A 24,987-nucleotide genomic window follows, 5' to 3' on the forward strand; every position below is an offset into this window, starting at 1 on the left:
TGACTATGTCAAGCAAAACACTACTAACACTGTATCCAAACATTATGGGTTTGTTTTTCCTACTCATCCCCATTAACTTACATTTTTCCACATTTATAGTTAGTTGCCATTCATCACATCAACTTGAAATTTTGTCTAAGTCTTCTTATATCATCCTAAGTCACTCGACCTTGACACCTTCCCATACAGCACAGTGTCATCAACAAACAACTGCAGATTGCTGCCTACTCTGTCCACCAGATAATTTGTGTATATAGAAAATAATAGTGGTCCTATCACACTTCCCTGAGGCACTCCTGGTAATACACCTGTCTCTGATGTACACTCGCCACTGAAGACAACATACTGGGTTCTATTATTTAAGAAGTCTTCAAGTCACTTACATATCTGGGAACCTATTTTGTAAGCTCATACCTTCGTTAAAAGCCTGCAATGGGGCACCATGTCAAATGCAAATTATGCCAGGAAAATCTACATAATCAACTTTTGGCAGTGTGACAAAATTTTGTCTAAAGCACTGCTTGACTGTGCACAACTGGACCCACAACTAGGTGAATATGAAGGTGGATTTTGCAAAAATAGGGCATGCAGAGAACAGATCTGGTATTTAAAAGCTATCTTGCAAATAACACAACTGTAAAACAAAGATACAACAGTTACATTTGTAGATTTCAAGCGAGCACATAATCCCATTAACAGAAAATCCCTCATCAAAATTATGAAACAATCTGGTTTAGATCCAAACTCTACAAACAATATCCAAGGTATATTAACAATTGCTTCATCAAAAGTCAAGTTCTGTGGAGAACTCTCCAAAAACTTTGACATAGAAACAAGTGTCAGTCAGGGGGACGGACTGTCACCTTCGCTTTTCAACTGCACTCTGGAGAACGTCGAGAGGAGAAAATCCAACAAGAAAAGCATCAATTTGCGAAACCAAAGAGATAATATCTATGTGGACTGCCTGGAAGTTGCAGACAACATTGTCTTGATAGCAAACACACAAGAAAATGACAAAATCCAGATCGAAAACCTAACTGTACAAGCAGAAATCAATTTACAATTTTTTCCCCCACAGACAGAATTTATAACAAACATTAAAGACTTTCCACAGAAATTACTCACAAATCAAAACAAAATCAAAGTCAGCTCATTCAAATATCTAGGTGAATGGCTAAGCACACACAACAATGAGAACAGTCTAAAGATAAGAGCAAATAAGATGAACATTCCATACCAGTACACCAGCAACATATTGGAAAAAAAAGCTTTATTGTGGGACACAAAAATTAAATATAATAATACAATAGTGAGACCCGAGGCATTGTATAATGCTGAAACACTAAAACTACTGGAGAAAGGTGGCGTAAACAAAGTTATGGAAATAGAGAGAAGGCTGGTTTGAAGCATACTTAGCCCAAGGACAACAGGGACAGATTAAAACACGCCATGACTTAGCAAAGAGATCTATGAATGTGTAGATGACATAATATACACAATGCACAAAAGAAGAATGTTGTTCTTCGGACATTGGCTAGAACGGACTGACAGACTGACAAAGTATATCTTTAGTAAAATTATGAAGCTGAAAGGACAACAGCATGATTTACACTGACACTAAATAACCTCGAAAAAGCAAACAACAACATAATTGACACACATTACAAGGATTTATTTAAGAACAAAATTCAAAAAGTGATTTTCAGTGACAAATAAGAAAGAAAAATAAAACAGCCTTATAACACTGCACAGCTCCAGAAGCAGAGATTGGAACATATGAAATGAATGTGAGCAAGGAGGAATAAGAATGCACACAGCAAGAAGTGAAGAACCGATTTAATGTACTGTGTACAAGGACAATTTCAATAAATAAATATTAAAATTCGGTAATAGAATGTTATATACGACAGAGGTTAGGGACCTTGGTTTAACCATTTGAAGTATAAGTAAAGCAAAATTCATTAATATTCTTTTGAAAGCATGTATTTTGATGTTTGACCTAATGTGACCATGCAAGATAGTAGTATAAAAGATTAAAACTAGTCTTGTCTTTGCATTAATTTCAAGGCTTAATACCTCAACTTCAATATGGTTTTCCACATTAGGATTTATATTCATTTGGGTGATGTTACAGTCATATTCGTACATGTCACACTAAAATTACAAAATGTAAGTAAATGACACAACCACTACTGACATGTCAACATTTTACACAAAAGTTTGTGTAACTAGCTGTTTTCCACTGCTGAGTGTGGACAGCTATACAACAACATCACTGCCTGACAAAAAAATTTCAAACATCCAGAAGCAGCGCAGGAAATGAAATGAATTTACATTATCGAGTCAAATTTATGAAGAACTTTGCGGTATGAACCCATTTACTAGTATGATGTTGTACCTCTCTAGCCTGAAGACATGCCACTGATTTGGTTGTAAAGGGTATAAAAGCCATTGCATCCTCTTCTGTGGAAAGCTGGCCCACAACTGTCGTAACTGTTCCCTGATATTCTGGATAATGACACGACATCCAAGCTGGTCTCTCAAATGTTCTATGGAAGACAGATCTAGGGATCTTACTGGCCAAGACCTCTGTGTCATGCACGTAATTTATAGACACAGGAGCCATGTGTCGACAAGCACTGTCCTGTTAAAAAATGGCAAGATGGTGCTTTTGAATGAGAGGTAACGCACGAGGACATAAGATGTCCGTGATGTACCATTGTGCCATCTGAGTTCCCTCAATGACTACCAGCCACAACTTTAAGTGATACATGATGGCTCCCCACAGCATGATGCCTGAAGTCATTGTGCCTTTCCAAACACTGGAAGAATGGTACCTCTTCCTACGTTGCCACCATGCTCGTCAAAAATAGTCATCTGATGTAGTGCAGTGTGATGCTGGTCATCACCAGTCACTGCTTCCCAGCCATGGCACCAATTTAAATGCAGTTGTTTGTGTTGCGTTGTTAGCAGCAGCTTACATGAGATGGTAATTCATTAGCCACCTGCTGGTGCTCTTCAACAAAAGCTGCAGGATGACAAAAAATGAGAAGAGAGTGGATTACTTGTTCTTGGATACCAGATGCAAATGTGAAGGGGGTTACAATGTGCTTTCTGCAGAATATAGCGATCCTCGCTTGTGGTAGTCAGACAGGGTCGACCAAGATCCTTACGACTACTATGCCTGCTCTCATTCCCATGCAGTCCAACACTGGGCCACTGCTAAATCCAAATGCCCCACAAATGTGAATATTCCACAATTTGCCCAGCTGGCCAAATGGATACACAAAACGAGGTACATTTTTAATTCTGTCAGGTGTCAATAATGCGTCTCACATGAGTACGCATAATACCTGTGTCCTTCACAGTGATCATTCAACATTTGACGTTGGTCATGCTCCTTATATACCCTACCAGACCTGGTGACACCATTAAACTTGGACAACACTAACTGACTCTGAAAGCTGTTGCTACATGGCACAGAGAATTACAACTCTAATCATTTATATACCTGCCAATGGTGTGAATATATACAAAATTACACTGACATCTGGCCATGTCTTGATTCACCAATATAAATATAAACGAAATAAAACAATTTTGGTTACTCCATTGGCTGCATTATGTTTTAAGAACCAGATGTTGATGTCTGCATTGACAATTTATCTGAAGAACATGCTGCAAATTTGGTGAATGGATGCTGACAGAGTCATCACACAAACTAGCAACTGAAGACTGGTAATGGGAAATGTTGAGCAGGCTGAAATTGGACATTTTTGTTTTTCTCCTGCACACTGTTTAATGCGCCATGGCTAATAAACTGTGACTTGTTGGAAGTGTTACAGAAGCCTCCTTGTAATTCAAAATACCTCTATTATATTTAGCAGTGTGTAAGTTTTTTTGTTCATGACATGAGGAACGCTGAATGTGCTGAGCATGTCTGACCACAGTGGTATGCATATTTCAACCTGTATCTCACTCACTTTCCTACACGCAACAAGCTATAGTACATTTTACTTCATTTCAATTATTTTTGACAAGAATCTTTTGTGTCCAGTGTTTTATGATGGAACATAATGAATACTGAGCTAATAACTCAAAGAAAACGATATGTAACAAAAAAAAGGACAGCTGTCGGTCACAAAGAACCGCCACAATGTGATATAAATTGAAATCATTAGAAATGAACTGTGTCTTGAGCAGCAAAATTAAATAAAACAGAATACCACATAATTTTGCAATTCAAACTGTATGATCTTCCCATCCTAGGAAATGTTCTTCATCTTCTATTGGCCAACAAATTAAGTGCTGAAAAAAAAGAAGGAACTATTGGCCAAGGTCAATCTTCTTGAATCAGAATACAGGTAATTTTATTTCTCATTGTGTCAGCGACATAAATACTGTTTCCTACTGTTCAGAAATAATTGATACTGTGCACATTCAGTGTTTCCTTGGAAGTGAAGCATAGCAATTACATCTTTACCTAAATTTTCATTTATATATATATATTTTAAAATTCTAAACTTGTTACACGTAAAAGTGTCAGAAAATACAAATTATGTGAAACTATCATAATTTTCATCCTTTCACATAAAATGATTAGTAATGTGATTCTGTAATGGTTTTTTCCTAATGTCTTACATTTTGTACTTTCAGCATTTCCCATTTCTATTCTACACCTGAGAGCCGAAGTTCATAAGTTTCTGTAAAACGACTGCTATAATTTCACATCTTGTGGTACTCCAAAAGAGATTTCTCCCTTCCTCTTCTCTAAAGAATGGAAATGTATCCACATGATGTTTGAGAAAATGTTCTGTGGAGGATATTTTATAGACTTTGGAACACACACACAAATTCTTGCATGTTAGTCATTCTTGTTATCAGTCTTCTACCACGCCTATTCTAATAAGGTCAGAGGGTTTGGAACTATAAATGTGTATATTCAGCTTACTTGAGGATGCTATCTTAAAAATAAAGCCAAAATTTTATAAATTTAATGATCATTATGCTCATGTGCACTGTTTGCTATTGACTGCATAAAAAAGGTACATTAAATCAAGCTTGAACATTACAGTTTTCCATGAATAGTGTAATCATTAGGGACACTGGACAAAGTCATTTAGACAAGGATTGGGGAGGGAAATTGGCTATGGTCTTTTTTGAAGGAACCATGCTGGAATTGTTTTAAAGTGATTCAGAGAACCTAAAAAATCAGGATGACATTTTCATTGTGCTCTCTCCTAAACTATAGTTCAGCATTTTAAGAACTGGGCCTTCTTGATGTCACCGAAGTATAACGGTATCTTTTATCTCTATGCCTCTCAGAAGCATATCCAATCGATTATTTTAATGAGTTACCTTGTACACTTCTTTCCTTCCAATCATCGTACATACCCTCCCCTTCCCTCATATCATAGTAGAAAGAAGTGCAGGTATTATGAACATACAGAACAAAAGTGCATGACAAATACGGATATCACAATTACGGAAAGTGGTATAAGTGACATACAAGTGTGTGTGTGTGTGTGTGTGTGTGTGTGTGTGTGTGTGTGTGTGTGAGAGAGAGAGAGAGTGAGAGAGAGAGAGAGAGAGAGAGAGCACACAAGTGTGTGCACGCGTGCATTCTAGGTTGAAAAAGGATTTGTCTGAAAGTTTTGTTACCTTTACCCCTACATAATTTACATTCTGCCAGAAATTCCCACACTGTATTTGTAAAGGCATCACACTGAATTTGAAACAATGATATCTATGAATGCACATAAATAAGTACCAAACTCTAGCATTTTCCTACGAAGTTAAATGTGTTGTGCATTGTACTACAGCAATCCTCTGGATGCAATCAAAGTCATAGGCATTGGATACTGTGGGTAACCTGAATAGGAGAGATGAAGACAAGTAACACTCTTATTTTTTGTAGGCCATACAGCCACAGACACATTACTAGACAGGTAACTTTTATTTCCAAGATGGGTCATTGCAATATTGATGGTGATGGTGACTTTAGGGCACTCATTAACAAAGTTATCAGTATAACTGCTTAATATGAACATCTGCATCCAGTAATCTAGACAGTCTTGGCTCTCGAGTAATATTACATTGATTAAGTATTCCACACCATAGAGGGTATATGCAGCAATGAGTCATTAAAAGAGACAAGACAACTTAACTGAGGCTGCAAATGGCAATGCTTGTAGCATGAAATGTATACTAAGGAAACAATTTTGAGCACTTTGTTCACTTCCACGAGATTCAATTGTTTCATAAATTTCACATTTGCCATCAAGAATGAGAGCTTCTAATGTCCGAAAATATCTTATGTCTACAATAATGAGAAGTGCCTCACTGAGTGACCATATATTACATGGAATGATATCAGATGTTAAAAGATATGTAGCAATAAATACAGGAGACACATGAGGAACATGTACAATAGTGTGGCTAGTACATATGGCACTTTTTTACATGCTTCAGATTATTTTTGGCTACTCTCTAATGCTTTAATTAAATGTAAACATGAGCTGTGAGAAATTTGGGGTCAGTATTATAAGGAGACAAGTTGCCCCTGGGCCTTCAGATCAAAGTTCAGGAGAAACAAAAATCAACTTTGTAAAATAGTACTTCTGCAAGAAAAATTTAATCAATACCTAATGTATACAGAGTATTTATTACAGTCTTCTTAACTCCAGGACAAAATGGAGTTTGTGTTTCACATTATCACATTGGTCAGGTGAGGTGATGGGTCAGTGACCCCAAAACAGGTAGAGAGAGGGCACATCCAGCAGACATATTCCTTTTTACAACCCTGCCCCAACCATCCTAGTTGTCTTTCGATTTTGAGAGATGTTATCAATCATACCAAATACAACGTGTTTGAATTTAGTTAATTTATAAGAGATAATGTATTTGCACAGGCAGTGTCTTGATGGACAAACTGAAAGCAAATTGCCATATGTCAAACAAACATTACTGGTTTTAATTTAATTTAATCAATCATTTAATTTGTGATTGTGCAGATTAATTGTGCATCAAAGTGACACATTATCTGTGTAAGAAGTAAAGATATATTAGGAAAAGCATGAATTTTGACACAAAGGTTGAGATACTGCAGACCAAAATTAGAATCTTTGAATCAACAACAGAGGTAGCTACAAGAATCAAAGAATGAGTAGGACTTTTAACTCTGAGGGTTCTGTACAAACTTAATTATGTGTATAGATAATCCACCTACAGGTTTCAATGGGTGAGTTTGCGAGTATCATAATATGTGACATAAATGGCTGTATCTTTTAACTGCATTCATTGACTTAGAAGCTTAAATAATAGTTCACATCAGCAAGGGACTGCTTACCTTAGTATTTGACATAAGTTTCAAGTTGATATCTCTACATGTTATTGAGAAAAAGGGGTCTCAGATGACAGACAGGCAGACAGCAGACAGACAGATGGACAACAAAGTGATCCTATAAGGGCTTGCTTTTACCGATTGAGGTGCAGAACCCTAAAAAGCATTCTAAGAGATCGCTGGAGTTAAAAACAAGTTTCTTTACATACAAATGCTTTGGATATAATTACTATTGTAGAAGATCCACAGTTTTTGGTCTAGCAATGACTGAAAGAAGACAAGGTTCATACATGGAATCTATCAACATTTACACCAGTTATTTGACAAAACAGAGATGCTGAGCAAGCAGAGGGTGCCACAAAAGGCCCCAAGATTGGAGCAAGTATTAAAACCAACAATCTAGTAAATTGTGTATATCTGTGCCCATAATATCGTGGAAAAGAACAGGCTGTTTATGAAACTCTGGCTGAATACAGTTTTGAGTCCTATGTATAGCATTAGTTTTTGACAGAACAACATTAAATATAGGCATCTTTAATGGCAAATGTATTTTGATTGAATTCTTTTTTGAGAAAGCTGTCTCATAGGCTATGGCAATCTTGATACAAATTCAAAACACTAGATATTGAACAGACGTTATGATATTCCAAACTAGAACTCAACTCGAAAAGGTCGAAGAACATTTGGATCAAGCTGATGTTTGTTTTGTGGGGTACTCAACTGCGGGGTCATCAGTGCCTGTACCAAGTCCCAATTGTTACACAGTCCAAGGATCAAGTTGATGCTAAAATGCTGACAGACACTGCTGGCTACAAACAAGTCAAGAAAAAGTTACATTTTGTTTGGGTCACTGGGTCATGATTCAATGTTCAGTTATTTGCCACTATGCAGTGCCAAGTTTTTTTAAGTTACATCACTATTTATTAAAACTTACGGAGTTAGTTAGCCCCTCAATAGCCGCAGTCACTAACACACACCTATGTGGTGGCACTCGATTCTGAGGTAATCTGGTTCAAAACCTGGTGGAGGAATATATTCACTGTCTGTATGGCCAGCAAGATGAGGAGGGGTGGCAGCATAAAGTTCTATGTGCCAACTTTTTATTTATGTGTAGTACAGAGTACACAGTCGTATTTTCACATATTACAGGTTACTGTCAGTGACTGTACTTCTTGTACAAATTGGGGCTGGTTCTCAGAGGACTGAAGTGTAGAATGTAGCAGAGATATATGTACATTCACTTTCATTGCTTAAATGATATGGTTTACCATTTCAGGGACTTCAATTTCCTTACATTCAATAAAGATAAAATACTTTCTCAGGGGTAGGCCTGCACATTTATAAAATAGATGTGACTTTTAATTATGAATGATTAATTTTGATCAGCTCTAATCACATGTGCTACTTTTCAGAAACAGCTAGCTTGATATATGTACCAAACTCTCTTAAGCGTGGGTAAATTTTTATGGTATTCTTGCTAAAACCGAATGTTCCACAACTGTCTGTAAATTTACAAGGAAGGAATCTAATGAAAGGTGCATAGTTAACTCATTTGGCTTTGAGTCTACAGGGATATAACTCTAAACTTACTTCTTACCTACAAGAACACAGAAATACATTTAAAATAGTGAAGGAAAAGCATAAAGAGGGAAATCTTTCTTACACCATGATTTCATTTTCCATAACACTTTTTGCGTATTAAGAATTTCTCTACTGTTCCACTCTCAAACAGCATCCAGGAAAAATGAGCACATAAATCTTTCTCTGTGTGCTCTGATTTATCGTATGTTATCACGATGTTCATTTCTCCTTATGCAGGTGGGCACAACAGAATATTTTCACAATCAGGGCACCCCAGCTCACATATCATACTCATGGCGCTCTCTCTCTCTCTCTCTCTCTCTCTCTCTCTCTTTTTCTCCCCCCCCCCCCCCCCCCTATTTCACAATAATACAAAACGAGCTCCCTTCTTTGAACTTTTTCAATGTTCTCTGTCAGTACCGTCTGATGTGGATCCCACACTGCACAGCAATACTCCAGAAGAGGGTGGACAAGTGTGGTGCAAGAAGTCTCTTTAGTAGACCTGTTGCACTTCCTAAGCGTTCTGCCAATAAACCACAGTCTTCAGTTTGCTTTACCAATAATACTATCTATGTATCTATGCGATCCTTCCAATTTGAGTTATTCATAATTGTAATTGCTAAGTACTTAGTTGAATTTTCAGGCTTTAGATGTGTGTGATTTATCATGTAACTGTCATGTGGATGACTTCACACTTTTAGTTGTTTACAATCAACTGCCACTTTCCACACTACACAGATTATCTTGTCTAAATCATTTTGGAATTGGTTTTGATCATCTGATTACTTTACAAGATGGTAAATGACAGCATCATCTGCACACAATCTAAGAGGGCTGCTCCGATTGTCTCCTATATCATTTATGTACATCAGGAACAGCACAGGGCCTATAAGACTTCCTTGGGGAATGCTAGATATTACTTCTGATTTACTCGAAGACTTTCTGTCAGTTGCTATGACAGTGACCTTTCTGACAGGACCTTAAGAATCCAGTCACACAACTGAGGTGATGCTCCTCAGTCACGCAATTTGATTAGAAGATGCTTGTGAGGAACAATGAGAAAAGCCTTCTGAAAATCTAAAAACATGGAATCAATTTGACACCCCATATTGATAGCATTTATGACTTCGTGAGGATAAAGAGCCAGTTATCTCTCACAAGAAAAATATTTTCTGAATTCATGCTATCTGTTAATAAATCTTTTCCTTCGAGGTAACTCATAATGTTCGAACATAGTATATTTTCCAAAACCCTACTGCAAATCAATGTTAGTGATATGGGTCTGTAATTTAGTGGATTATCCGTATTTCCTTTCTTGGGTACTGGTGTGACTTGAGCAACTTTCCAGTCTTTACGTACGGATCTTTTTACGCATGAGTAGTTGTACACGGTTGCTAAGTATGGAGCTATTGTAACAGCATACTCTGAAAGGAACCTGACTTGTATACAATCTGGATCAGCTGCCTTGCCTTTATTAACTGATATAAGTGGCGTTGCTAACACCAAGGATATCTAGGTCAAAGTTACTCATCTTGGCAGTTGTTCTACATTTCTTCTTTGGTGAAGGAGTTTTAGGAAACCGTGTTTAGTAATAATGCTTCAGTGGAACCATCATCAATGACATCATCATTTTTATCGCACAGTGAAAGTATTGGTCACATCTTCTGGTGTACCTTACATATCATCACAATATCTTTGGGTTTTCTGCCACATTTTGAGACACAGTTTCGTTGTGGAAACTACTAAAAGCATCTCGCATTGAAGTGTGTGCTAAATTTCAAGCTTCTGTAAAGCCTTGCCAATCTCAGAGATTTTGCATACTTTTAAATTCGGCATGTTCTCCCCCGCCCCTTCTGCAACAGTGTTCTGAGCTGTTTTGTGCGTCACGGAGGATCAGTATCATTACTTATTAATTTATGTGGTATACAGGATGTCCCATTTATCTTGACCACTCTAAATAACTATTTGTCCAGGTGCAAGTTACAAAATGTTTCAAGCAAATGTTCTTTAGCCTTCACGGGGACATCAATCAGCATACTTGCCTTTGTTGTAGCTTTGTTTTTTACAACGATATGAACAGTGGTATGACTTTTTTTAAATGGCACCCTGTATTTTTTATTCAATAATTCATTTCCTCTCCTAAAGACCTATTCAAAAATGTATCACAATGAACCATTCACTGAAACACATTATTAATTACATAACACAACATTGATGCTCCCAGTGCTTAGGGAAGGTACTCGGGGTAATGGAACACATCCACGTGCTGACGTTGACAGAGGACAAATGTATACATCAGTAGAATGCACACCCATCATTCCATCAACCATTGTCAGTTGAAGAGTTGTGTGAGTAGAATGTAAACCAACAAAACGAAGGTAGAAATGCTACTCAGCTATGGGGAATGTAAGTTACCAGAACAGTAATTGCAATAATGTTTTCTTATGTATAGGTACATTTAGTACAGTAGTTTAGTTCCTTTAAATACTGTTGTGTAGAGTAGGCATACAGTAAAGGCTGCCCTTCCTACAAACTGCATCGATTGGCGACTCCATGTTGTCTTGTGCACTACGACCAGATAACAGGTATACTTGAAAAAAGAGACAGCATTGGTCGTATATTTTTTACTATTGCAAAATCGATTTTCTGTCACTGAGTGACCATCTTCAGTGCTATATTGTATAACTTAAATTGGGATGCACTGTTGTCACTAAGCTTACGGCAATCACAGACTGAGCTGATATATGACTGAGCTGATATATGTATGTCTGTGATTGCCGTAAGATTAGTGACAACAGTGCATCCCAATTTAAGTTATACAATATAGCACTGAAGATGGTCACTCAGTGACAGAAAATCGATTTTGCAATAGTAAAAAATATACGACCAATGCTGTCTCTTTTTTCAAGTAAACTGCATCGACATAACATTTCTTTTATTTTTGTTCTTGAAGGTAGGCGAAATGCTATGCAGGCAGTGGAACTGTACAGAGAGCAATGTCCTGACAAGAACCCACCTTCCTGATGAATGTTTTATCATCTTGTTGTTACAACGCTTCAGGAAAAGGGATGTTTCAACCCACGACAATGCAATTGTCGTAGCACTAGCACAGACGAAGCTGCCGAAGTTACTGTTCTCACTTCTGTTGCTATGAAACCACATGTGAGCACATGACAGCTTGAACACGAGATTGGTATTCCTCAAACCAGTATTCTTACATGTCATCGGTTCCATCCTTACCATGTACACCTACATCAAGAATTCCATGGGAATGATTCCCAGAATCGTGTACAGTTCTGTCAGTGGGCACGGCTGCAAATCCTCGCCAATCCGAACTACTTCTTCAATGTTCTATTTACAGATGAATGACCCTTCTCAAACAAAGACCAGGTAAATACAAGGAACATGCATTATTGGTCCAGTGACAACCCACAATGGCTTAGACAGGTGGAACATCAGTGTCAATGGAGAGTTAACGTCTGACGACTGTCAGCTGTATCTTCTACATCAGCCACATTTGAGGGGAAAATGAAATACTAACAGATATTTTTAATGCATTCCTCCTTCCCAAACTGCCACAACAGAAGACACTAAAATAAGAAATACATTCCAGAGAGGAGATATCAACCAGAGAATGTAATCAGACTAAAATTTTTGAAACAATCACACTTTCTAAAAGAGCTACTCTTGATTAGGACACTAAAAGAAAGGTTCATAACAAAATTAAAATAAACATTACTTGTTAAACTATACTAAATAAGATATCCATAAGGCTGACCTCAATTTTACATACAGTTACAGAGGAATTTGAAATAAAAAAACTAAAAATGCAAATAGCTTAACATCAGGCATTTGTTTTGCACTACTTTTGTCACTTAAGCATCTGGGTTAATGGGAGTACTGTAAATGGAAAAGTTGCCTTTCTGAAGCAATTCACAGATGACAGCAGTTGTATACAGGGAAGTTATATGGTCTAAAAACTGCAGAAAACTGTGAAGATAGAAAAGACTTGCAGTTGACCTCCCCCCTACAGAAACAAGTGTAATTTAGAGTACATACATCAATAAAATGAACTTATATCATTTGCCTCAATGAGGAACTTGAAACCTTTACCTCAGGACAGGAGCATGTAGAGGAACTATGGCTCAAGTTAAGAACAGTTGAACATTCACTGGATAGATATGTACCCAGCAGGACAGTTCAAAATGGGAAAGATCCCATATGGTACAAAGGCACTGTATGGAAACTTTTAAAGAAATAGACACTATTGCTTAATATGCATAAACAAGTCATACATACATAGAGAGATGCTGAATGAAATGCATTTGGCAAACAAGAGAGCAATGTGTGAAGCCTCCAGTGAGTACCGTAGCAGAATACTGTCAAATCATCTTTCACAAAACCAAAAGAAATTCTGGGCATATGTGAAAGCTGTCAGTGGCACCAAATTTTGTGTCTAATAACTAATAGATGAGACTGGAACTGAAGTTGAGAGTAGCAAAGCAAATGCAGAAATACTTAATCCTGTTTTCAAAAGTTTCTTTGCTCCAACTTAATTTTCGTGCCACTGAAAAGATGTGTGAAACAGATATTAGATTCAGTGGTGTTGAGAAACATCTGAAATCGTTAAAACTGAACAAAGCCCCATGGCCTGATAGAGTTCCTATCAGATTCTATACCCAATTCACAGCTGCATTATCCTCTCTGTTTGTATAATCTATTGTAGAGCCCTCAAACAAAAAACAGCATCCAGCAGGTGGATGAAGGTGCCAATCATATCTGTCTACAAGAAGGGTAGCAAAAGTGATCCACAAAACTCCTGTCCAATACTTTTGACATCCATTTGTTGTACAATCTTCGAATATATTCTGGGCTCAAACATAATGAGGCATCTCGAACAGAACAACCTCCTCCTTGACAATCAGCATGGGGTTCGAAAATTCAGATCTACCCAACTCGCACCTTTCTCACATGACATCCTGAAAGCCATGGGTCAAGGTAGTCAGGTAGCTGCAGCATTTCTCAATTTCCGAAAAGCATTTGACTCACTACCACACCTACGCTTATTATCAAAAATATGATTATATGGGGTATTAGACAAAATTTGTTGCTCAATTGAGGTTATTTTGTTAGGGAGGATGCAGCTTGTTATCTTGGATGGATAGTAATTGGCAGATGTAGAAGTAACTTACAGGTACCCAGGAAAGTGTGTTGGCTCCCTTGCTGTTCACGTTGTTTTATTAATGAACTTGCAGACAATATTAACTGTAATCTCAGATGTTTTTGCAGATGATGCAGTTATCTACAATGAAATACAGTCTGGATGAGGCTGTACAAATATTCAGTCAGACCTTGGTACAATTTCAAAGTGGTGCATTGATTGGCAGCTTGCTTTAAATGTTCAAAAAAAATAAAAATTTGGAGTTCACAAAACAAAAAACACATAGTATCCTATGAATATAATATTACTGAGTCACAGTTGGAATCTGTAAACTCATACAAATACTTGAGTGTAACACTTAGTATGGTCATGAAGTGGAACAATCACATAGGCCCAGTCGTGGGTAAAGCAGGTAGCAGAATTTGCTTTATTGGTAGAATATTAGGGAAATGCAATCAGTCTACAAAGGAGATTGCTTACAAACCATTTGTGCAATCCACCCTAGAATATTGTTCAATTGTGTGGGACCCATACCAAATGGGGCTAGATGGGGACATGAAACGTATACACAAAACAGTAGCACAAATGGTCACAGGTCCGTTTGATCCGCAGGAGGGTTTCATGGATATGTTGAAAGAACTAAACTGGCAGACTCTTGCATATAGATGGAAACTATCCTGAGAAAGTATACTAACCAAGTTTCAAGAACCGGCTGTAAATCATTACTAAGAATATATTACAAACCCCTACATATTGTTCTCATTGGGATAGTGAGGATAAGATTAGAATAACTACAGGCACATTTAAGGAATCATTTTTCTCGTCCTCCATATGTGACAGAAGGAGAAAAAAATGTAGTCACATAATTAACAGTCAGGTACTGAAATCAGTATCTAGGTGTACCATATCTCTAGCTGTGGGAAAAGCAGATGTCAGATTTATCAGCGGAATCCTAATGGTAATTCATGTATGATACAGGACTGTTACGAAGCCCTTGTGAGACCACGTCTGAGTCAATATATAATTATGTATGAAAATCTGTGCAGAGTGAGATATGAACAACAATATCCTCTTCAGAAAAGGGAATTAAAGCACAGAGAGAAGATATAAAAGATCTTCAGTTTGCCAATGACATTTTAGTTCCACCAGAGACAGCTAAAGACTTGGAAGAGCAACTGAAAGGAATGAATAGTGTGCTGTACGAGATCATAAGATGAACATCAATAAAAGTAACGCAATTTAATGGATGTAGTCTAATTAAATGAGACGATCCTGAGGGAACTGGGTTAGAAAATGAGACAGTAAAGTTGTAGAAGAGATCTGCTATTTGGACTGAAAAATAATTGATGATGGGAAAAGTACGGAAGCTATAAATTCGAGACTGATAATGGCAAAATGAATATTTCTGAAATAGAGGAAGTTGTTAATATCTAATATTAGTTAAGTGTCAGGAAGTATTATCTGAAAGTATTTGTCTCGAGTGTAGCCTTGCATGGAAGTGAAATGTGGACAACAGGCAATTCAGACATGAAAAGAATAGACACTTTCAAAATGTGGTGCTATAGAAGAATGTTAAAAGTTAGATGGGTAGAATGAATAACAAATGAGGTGGTACTGAATTGAATTGGGAAAAAAAGAAATTAATGGCACAGCCTGACTGGAAGAAGCCATCAGTTGATATGACACATCCTGAGGCATCAAGGTATTATCAGTTTAGTAATGGAAGGAAATGTGGGGAACATGGCTCGCAGAAGTTAAGAACAGATTGACTCAAATTTTCAGTATTGCTGTGGTTTCCTTCCAAATACTAAAGCTAGCCACTCTCTCAAAGCAAGTGAGTGAACAGCACCACTGTGTGAACATGTATGGTGGATAACTACTGCTTACCAGTGATGCCTATCTATTTCACCTCAACTAACTTTTGACCCATTAAAGATACTTTCAATCATTTTCACCAGAATAAAAGTGACCAGGACCTCATGAAACGAAGGCCAACGTGTTTTCGTAGATTCATTAACCACCAAATTACAGGTATTACCATTGCTTTTCAATTTTAAATGGAACCATAGTATTTTTGCACTGCAAGAGCAGATCTATGTGAGTGAAATTAGGCGATTTAAATCTTTTTTTTTTAGGCCTGACAAGAAATTAAAGAGTAAAAATACATTGAACATGCAAACTTTGCGCTGCTGTTGCAGCTATTTGAATGTCGTACCACCAGGAAGTTTATCTACATCTCCATTCTGCAAACCACCATTAAGTGCATGGCAGAGGGTATGGCCAACTGTATCAGTTATTGGAGCTTTTCTCATTCCATTCACAAATGAACATGGGAAGGATGATTGTTTATATGCCTCTGTGCATACTGTAATTAATCTAATCTTGTCCTCACAATCCCTATGGGAGTGATATGTCGGGGGTTGTAGTACAATCCTGGAGTCATCATTTAAAGCTGGTTATTGAAACTTTGCTAGTACACTTTCTCAGGAATATTGCTGTTGAGCTTCAAGAGTCTGTCAGCTAGCTCAGTCCTTTCAACATCTTCCTGACACTCTGAAATGAGTTGACTGAACCTGTGATCAGTTGTGCTGCCTTTCTTTGCATCTATTTAAATCTGCTTTCAGTCCCATTTTGTACAGGTCCCACACACTGAGCAACAGTCTAGGATGGCTTACAAAAGTGATTTGGATGCAATCTCCTATGTAGACTGATCACACTTCCCTGGTATTCCACCATTGAACTGCAGTCTGCCACTCACTTTATTTATGACTGAGCCTGAGTCATAAGGTACCACATTTTTTTCATTTTGCAAAATGCACAATTATACATCTCTGAACATTTAACATAAGTTATCAATCTTTGCACTGCTTTGAAATGTTATTAAGAACTGGTTGAACATTTGTGAACCCTCTCTCAGACAAGTCTGATGTTACTCTTAGTATTGTCTTCAGCACCATCAATATACACTCCTGGAAATGGAAAAAAGAACACATTGACACCGGTGTGTCAGACCCACCATACTTGCTCCGGACACTGCGAGAGGGCTGTACAAGCAATGATCACACGCACGGCACAGCGGACACACCAGGAACCGCGGTGTTGGCCCTCGAATGGCGCTAGCTGCGCAGCATTTGTGCACCGCCACCGTCAGTGTCAGCCAGTTTGCCGTGGCATACGGAGCTCCATCGCAGTCTTTAACACTGGTAGCATGCCGCGACAGCGTGGATGTGAACCGTATGTGCAGTTGACGGACTTTGAGCGAGGGCGTATAGTGGGCATGCGGGAGGCCGGGTGGACGTACCGCCGAATTGCTCAACACGTGGGGCGTGAGGTCTCCACAGTACATCGATGTTGTCGCCAGTGGTCGGCGGAAGGTGCACGTGCCCGTCGACCTGGGACCGGACCGCAGCGACGCACGGATGCACGCCAAGACCGTAGGATCCTACGCAGTGCCGTAGGGGACCGCACCGCCACTTCCCAGCAAATTAGGGACACTGTTGCTCCTGGGGTATCGGCGAGGACCATTCGCAACCGTCTCCATGAAGCTGGGCTACGGTCCCGCACACCGTTAGGCCGTCTTCCGCTCACGCCCCAACATCGTGCAGCCCGCCTCCAGTGGTGTCGCGACAGGCGTGAATGGAGGGACGAATGGAGACGTGTCGTCTTCAGCGACGAGAGTCGCTTCTGCCTTGGTGCCAATGATGGTCATATGCGTGTTTGGTGCCGTGCAGGTGAGCGCCACAATCAGGACTGCATACGACCGAGGCACACAGGGCCAACACCCGGCATCATGGTGTGGGGAGCGATCTCCTACACTGGCCGTACACCACTGGTGATCGTCGAGGGGACACTGAATAGTGCACGGTACATCCAAACCGTCATCGAACCCATCGTTCTACCATTCCTAGACCGGCAAGGGAACTTGCTGTTCCAACAGGACAATGCACGTCCGCATGTATCCCGTGCCACCCAACGTGCTCTAGAAGGTGTAAGTCAACTACCCTGGCCAGCAAGATCTCTGGATCTGTCCCCCATTGAGCATGTTTGGGACTGGATGAAGCGTCGTCTCACGCGGTCTGCACGTCCAGCACGAATGCTGGTCCAACTGAGGCGCCAGGTGGAAATGGCATGGCAAGCCGTTCCACAGGACTACATCCAGCATCTCTACGATCGTCTCCATGGGAGAATAGCAGCCTGCATTGCTGCGAAAGGTGGATATACACTGTACTAGTGCCGACATTGTGCATGCTCTGTTGCCTGTGTCTATGTGCCTGTGGTTCTGTCTGTGTGATCATGTGATGTATCTGACCCCAGGAATGTGTCAATAAAGTTTCCCCTTCCTGGGACAATGAATTCACGGTGTTCTTATTTCAATTTCCAGGAGTGTATATAAAAAACAGAAAGGATCCCCAACACACTTCCCTGGGACACGCCCAAAGCTGCTTCTACGCCCGTTGATGACTCTCTATCCAAGATAACTTGCTGCATCCTCCCTATCGAAAATCCTCAATCCAATCACAAATTTCGCTTGATACCCCATATGACTTCACTTTTGATAATAAGCATAGGTATGGCATTGAGTCAAAAGGTTTTCAGAAATTTAAAAATCCTGCATCTACATGACTGCCTTGATTCATGGCTTTCAGCATGTCATGTGTAAAGTACAAATTGGGTTTCACATCATCCATGTTTTCCATCTTTGAACATTGTCATTAGTCCATCCTGGATTTGATAATATTCTGCTGTGCTAGTCATTGATGCCATCACACTTTGCTCTCTTGACACCCAAACAGGTTTCATTCAGTATCTGTAGCCCTACACACTGTTTTACACCTATCATGCAATAGTCTCTGTTTCTTTACAGTGACTGTTTACCATGAAGGGTTCATCCTATCATGAACTCTTCTACTGGGTACATATCTATCAAGTGCATGATCAACTATGAGTTTGAACTTAAGCCACAGTTCCTCAGCCTCCTCCTGTCATGGGCTAAAAGTTTCAGGTTTTTCACTGAGATGTGACACACTGCTTCTTTATCTAGTTTATTGAACATACCAATATTTCTACTTGTTTCACATATCCTTTACATGCTTTTGTAATCATTACTGCAACAAATGCCTCCTGGTGACAGATACCAGTTTCAAAGTGCACATTCTCAAATAGATTAGGTCTATTTGCTGCCACCAGGTTCAATATATTTCCATCATACACACTGTTCCGAACCATCTGTTCTAGGTAGTTTTCTGAGAAGGCATTTATTTGTAGAATATCTTATCACACCCATATTAATAAAACTGAAATTACTCCAGTTGACTGTTGGATTGTCAAAAGGCTCCTCCATTGATTACCATATAATTGGTGTACTTACATATTAGCGAACTGAGGTTTTTTGAAAGTTTTTGATTACGTAAGTAGAGGAGTCTGGTTGTTGCTAGAAGTATCCAATTATATTTTTATGCCCTCTCCTGATACTGGTTCTTGCCCACATAATCTTGCATACAACCTCAGTTTCTATCTCAGAAGACTGAATTTCTTAAGTTTCCTTATGGCTCTCTGCATGAAAAGTAGTGTGATCCATGCATGATGTTTGAGCCACTCTCAATTGAGAATGGGGCAAACTTCGAAGTGAGATGCCATTCAAACTGCTAAAACAACAAAATCCTTACATTCCATGCATTTCTACTCCATAATTTCTTGCCAGACCTATAAAAGAGTTGTATCACTGAATTTGTCCCATACAGATCTGCTATTCTGGAACAAAACATATTCCACAGTTTCACATTAAAAAAGCTGACGACTGTATCTGGGTGATGAACGAAGTTGTAAAAGTACATTGGTCTTTGTTTTATGAGTAACTCATCATTATGTTTGTAAAGAGAGATTGCCAATTTCTTTAAAGAGCCAAATGTTTTTACAGGTGAAAATTTAGGTGGTTCATCCGGGACTAGTGTAGCAGGGGATACAACCCGTCGGCTTTGGACAATGACGTCACAAGTCGCCAATCGAGAAGCGATTCTTCTTAGTGTTGTAGCTCCCTTCTGTGGCTGATAAGTGTTTTTTGGCTTTAAAAAAAAAAAAAAAAACTCACGAGATAGAATAAACAGATCTACTTTATTAAGCAATCAGTAAAAAAACGAAACTGAAACATAACAGCAAAAGCGAAAATGGTAAACTGCTCTCTGGCGACTTGTGACGTCATTGTCCAAAGCCGACGGGTTGTATCCCCTGCTACACTAGACCCGTTCATCCTATATACCTAGAAGAATAATAAGCTACATATGAATCACAGGAACACATCTTTAACAGTGACTAATAGAAGGCAAAAGTCAATCATGAGAGATCAGAAACACCAGACACTGAAGAGGATTGCCATACATGAAAGTAAATGTAATGTCACTTAACACTTTGACTGTCATACCTGTAATATTACACTGTGTTCAGTGCGGGAAAGAATGCCATCCCCATAGTTCTATGGGCACAAGGACTGCCGTGCCTATAATATTACACATATGGCAGTCCTAACTAAGATGATGAGCCTGCAATATTACGGGCATTCCAACAATGAAGACAACGCAGTATCAAGGGCATGACACAAAGTGTTAAGAAACACCAGAACACAAACATAACACTACATTAGACACACATCCATTACACTCACCTACACTCCACAAACATACATTGGACACATCTCTCACGCATCCGCAAGTAAAGGGGCGAATGTGTACAGAGGAAGAACATCTTTTTCAACAGGTGGCTGAAACTTCCTCTTGGGATATCCCAGCCAATGAAGCCGTATGACATTCACATTTTTTTTTGTATAATTGCCACCTTGTAAATTTGTTTCTACACTCAAGTTCAGCCATGAGCTGCACAAACTGAATGCCCTACACATGGGGATAGCCCTGTGATGCCATTACCAGTAGTATATTGGTTTTATTGATGCTCACCAAGGAAGAATTATGATCAAGACTTATGAAGATACATCACCAAGTCTTTCCAGTGGTCTAAATACTGTTCCAGGGCAACTTTATTCTAAGATGACTGTATCACAAGTAACACAACTACAGATAGGTCTGCTCAGTTGTAGTTTATCACGCATGTGTATAAACTTCGGTGTTTTCTTAGGTCTGACCAAGCATGTATGGAACACTGTAGATGATCTGCGGTAGTATTGTCATTGATGGGCAATGTTTGAGCTGGTTTTGAAGCAGAGAAGTGAAAACAGATTTGCTTACGTTACAATTGCTGGAATATGTACTTCAGGTTATGCATGGCAAATGGCAATAAATACTACTAATAATTGTGACAGTAAATCAAAGGTGTACAATAGGCTACAGAAGACACAACAGCAGAGTAATCCTGTTTGTTCATGATGTGTTTACATTATGTACAGTCATGACAAGTGAAATTCATAAATTTGAATTAATGGTTAGATCATACTTTACACTGATGGTGTTATAAACTCAAAACTCACCATAAATGAATTAAGTTTTGTCCCAATATTTACAGCATCTCAGAGTGGTGGACAGGATAAACAATGATTTAAATCAGTGGGGGACAACCTTATAATTTACTACAGGTGATAAATAATTCTTAGAATTATTAAGTATATAGTAAGCAGGAATCCTCCTCAAGTTTACTGACAGTAGTGATACAATCAAATTATACACCACATGAGATTCTAAAATGAACTGCACTACAAATGGCAGGCTTGTTTGACTCATAGAAGAGTATCACAGAAATGTTGAGGAATCATAACTGGCAGAAATCAAACAAATATATTTAACACTGACTGAAAATCTACTCAGAAAATACAAGAACATTTCATGGTTGATTGGTTTGGAGGATTGAAGGGATCAGACTGCTATGGTCATCGGTCCCAACATTTCATGGCAAGAGCTACGAGTATTATACGGCCACCACATAAGTTCAACTTAGAGTAATAGCAGCTTGGTTGGACGTGTGCAAACATGCAGTCCCATCCTAGTTCATTAATTAATGGAATAGGAACAAATCTTAATGTATGATTCAATAAAAAGCGACCCCCCCCCCCTTCCCCCCAGGATTTGTAGAGTACAAATCATGGCAAAGGGGCTATCAAGGGAACTATCTAGCATCCATCCAAGGTGAATTGAAGAAATAAAGATAATTCTATGTACACGGCTACATTTATATCTGAAACAGGTTCCATCCCAATGAAAGCCAATTAGGCTCAATCTTACACAAAGAGGATCACAACCACGAACAGCAGCTGGCTGAAACGGCGAGGTGGAGTAGTTATTGACTTTTTTTTTTTTTTTTCACTGCGCAGGGAATGTTTATTACATTACATTTATACAAACCTTCAGCAATTCTCCACACTGTGTAGTCAAAAAATCACCAGCAAGTGGAGTTCGCACAATGCCACGTGACAGAACGAATCCGTCTTGGACTGGAACTGCTGAGGTATGAGTTGCTCCACTGTCAATCACTAACGCAGTCGTGCGTCTGTTTGCGAACGTGGTTAAGGCAGCATTTTTTACTAAAAAAAATGCTGGAACCTTGAACTTTTCAAACATAAGCTCTGTCAATTGTTCGCGTTTCCTTCTTACATTCCACGCCGGTTCCGAAATGAGAATGGGATGGTGTTCGGACCGTGAGTGAAAACATGTGTCATAAGCAAACTCCAACATTTTTTCAAATGAGTCCCAATCGTCAATCATACCATCCTTGAAGAAAGATGCGCTCTCCATACCGCCCCGGGGTATATTAATATCATTGCCAAACAAATATTTTTTCGGTTGTGTTACGTAGGAGCACGACGCTTTTCCAGCTTCCGTCGAACTCAAATGATCTAAAATTCCAACTTGAGACGGCAATTCCATTCTTGGACTATCATCTTGCGAACACCCTATTCGCACTGTATAATGTCCAACATCTATCACCACTGAATAAGAATCTTCTGAAACTTCCATACTACCGCCCCAAATAGAACTACAGCTTCACTACTTTCTACCGGTAGAACTAAGTTTGTAAACAAACAATGCTTCTCTCGCACTAACAAAACGATACACAATACACAAATTCGAGTAATCGATAACACATCAGGGTGTGCTCCTACAGCAAAACTCCACCAAATTATCAAGATATGTGAGTCCGCCCCCGGTAGCTGAGTGGTCAGCGTGACAGACTATCAAGGGCTCGGTTTCGATTCCCGGCTGGGTCGGAGATTGTCTCCGCTCAGGGACTGGGTGTTGTGTTGTCCTAATCATCATCATTCACGGCGTCAAATCGAAAGACCTGCACCAGGCGAACGGTCTACCCGACGGGAGGCCCTAGCCACACGACATTTCATTTCATCAAGATATGTAATGTAACTGTATTAAATCTCTCAGTGAGACTGCTCTCATATACCAACAATAAGACACCCCTCTCAAGTTATCAACAAGATATGTAAAGTAATTGTATTTAATCTCTAAGCGAGACTGCACACACAACCAACTAACTCACTAACTAATTAGCTCTCAAACAATAAGACGATATCAATTATACGTTTTAGAAACAAATGTTGTGAAATTCATCCCCGAATAAAATAGAGATAGTGGTTGATTAAGGTCTATTTAAAAACTCGACGTCAACAAAACGGCCAAATGACCGCGTTTATATGCAGCGGCTAGCCCTTGTTTCACGCAACACGTCCGACCCTGGGAAATCCTATCCGTAGTGCGTCGGGGCGAGCTGCGGCAACATCTACTGTGCGTAGTTTATAACAACTATGGGCTAAATTTCGTTAAATAAGACTGCGGTCCTTGCATTATATTCTGTGATAATTGTACATACACGTCGGAAATGACGGCGTGAGTAAAAATATTGGGTTAATCCGCTATTAAACGAGAGATCAATATACGGAAAGTCTGCGCTTCTATTCAACAAACTGAAAAGCAAATCTAGACAAGATTTTCGAATACTGCAGTACGTCTGTTAACCCGTTTGAAATGCTTTGAGCATTGTTAGAGTCGGTGTTTCTAAAAGCAACACAACCATGACAGAATGTATCAGTGCAGAGGAAAAACTCCCAGTAACCTAACATAGGCTCATTTGGAAGCATGACGACTCAAATCCGAGCCTGACCATCCTGATGTAGGTTTTCCGCGATTTCTCTATCCCGCTCCAGGCAAATGCATGGTCGGTTCCTTTGAGAGGGCACGGTCTATTTCCTTCCCCATCCTTGAAACGATCCGAACTTGTGCTTCAGCTCTAATGACTTCGATGCCACTGGGACGCTAAACCACAATACTCCTTTTTTAAAAAACGTACGCTCGTTTTCCTTTATTCTCTCTATAATTTAAGCAGAAATAATTCTTTAAATAGTTTTTGCCAATGTTAAAATTCTTTGCTCTCAAACAACTTACAAAACGAATCACTGCAAATCAAATAGTGAAACAAAAGGTTCTTCGCTGGTTGTCTCGATTTCTTCAGCACACTGTGATACAGCGCTAGATATAGCAGAATCATCACTTCTTCCTTGTTGGTTTTTCACATATTCCATATACGAATCCTTCTTGATTTTCCATCTTTTCTGTACTTCTGCTCCAGAAGGTCGCCAATAAAAGTGTTACAGATTTATGTCATTACTTCCTGCTTATGTAATAGCTGCTATTTAAAATGAAACGATTTTACAGATTTACTAACGAAAGAGTTTTTCTGCTTATAAGTCAAGATTTTCTTTTTATTTATATTTTGCATGACACGTTTCGGGTAATGATTTCAGTTTTCGGTATGCTAAGTGATGTTTTCGATGTGTGAGATGTTGCATTGTTTTGTTCTCTTTACTGTAATGCATAAAAACACATGCAGTTTTTAATTAATGATTGATCTTTCTATAGAGTAAATGGCGAGATCTGGAAAGAGCTTCTACTTACAG

At 39.0% G+C, this 24,987-nt stretch overlaps 1 protein-coding gene across 1 annotated transcript in view; it reads right to left on the reverse strand.

Annotated features, from left to right (window-relative positions):
• The window catches only part of LOC126469941 (actin-like protein 6A), a 103,951-nt gene extending 80,823 nt beyond the window's left edge, over window positions 1-23,128 (reverse strand). Inside the window, exon 1 of the mRNA XM_050097346.1 lies at window positions 22,427-23,128. Within this exon, the coding sequence (XP_049953303.1) occupies window positions 22,427-23,038 (612 nt within the window). The 5' untranslated portion in view covers window positions 23,039-23,128. The remainder of the gene's footprint in view (window positions 1-22,426) is intronic.
• Window positions 23,129-24,987: the final 1,859 nt, after the last annotated feature.

Source organism: Schistocerca serialis, chromosome 3, assembly GCF_023864345.2.
Source record: "Schistocerca serialis cubense isolate TAMUIC-IGC-003099 chromosome 3, iqSchSeri2.2, whole genome shotgun sequence".
Taxonomy (NCBI): domain Eukaryota; kingdom Metazoa; phylum Arthropoda; class Insecta; order Orthoptera; family Acrididae; genus Schistocerca; species Schistocerca serialis.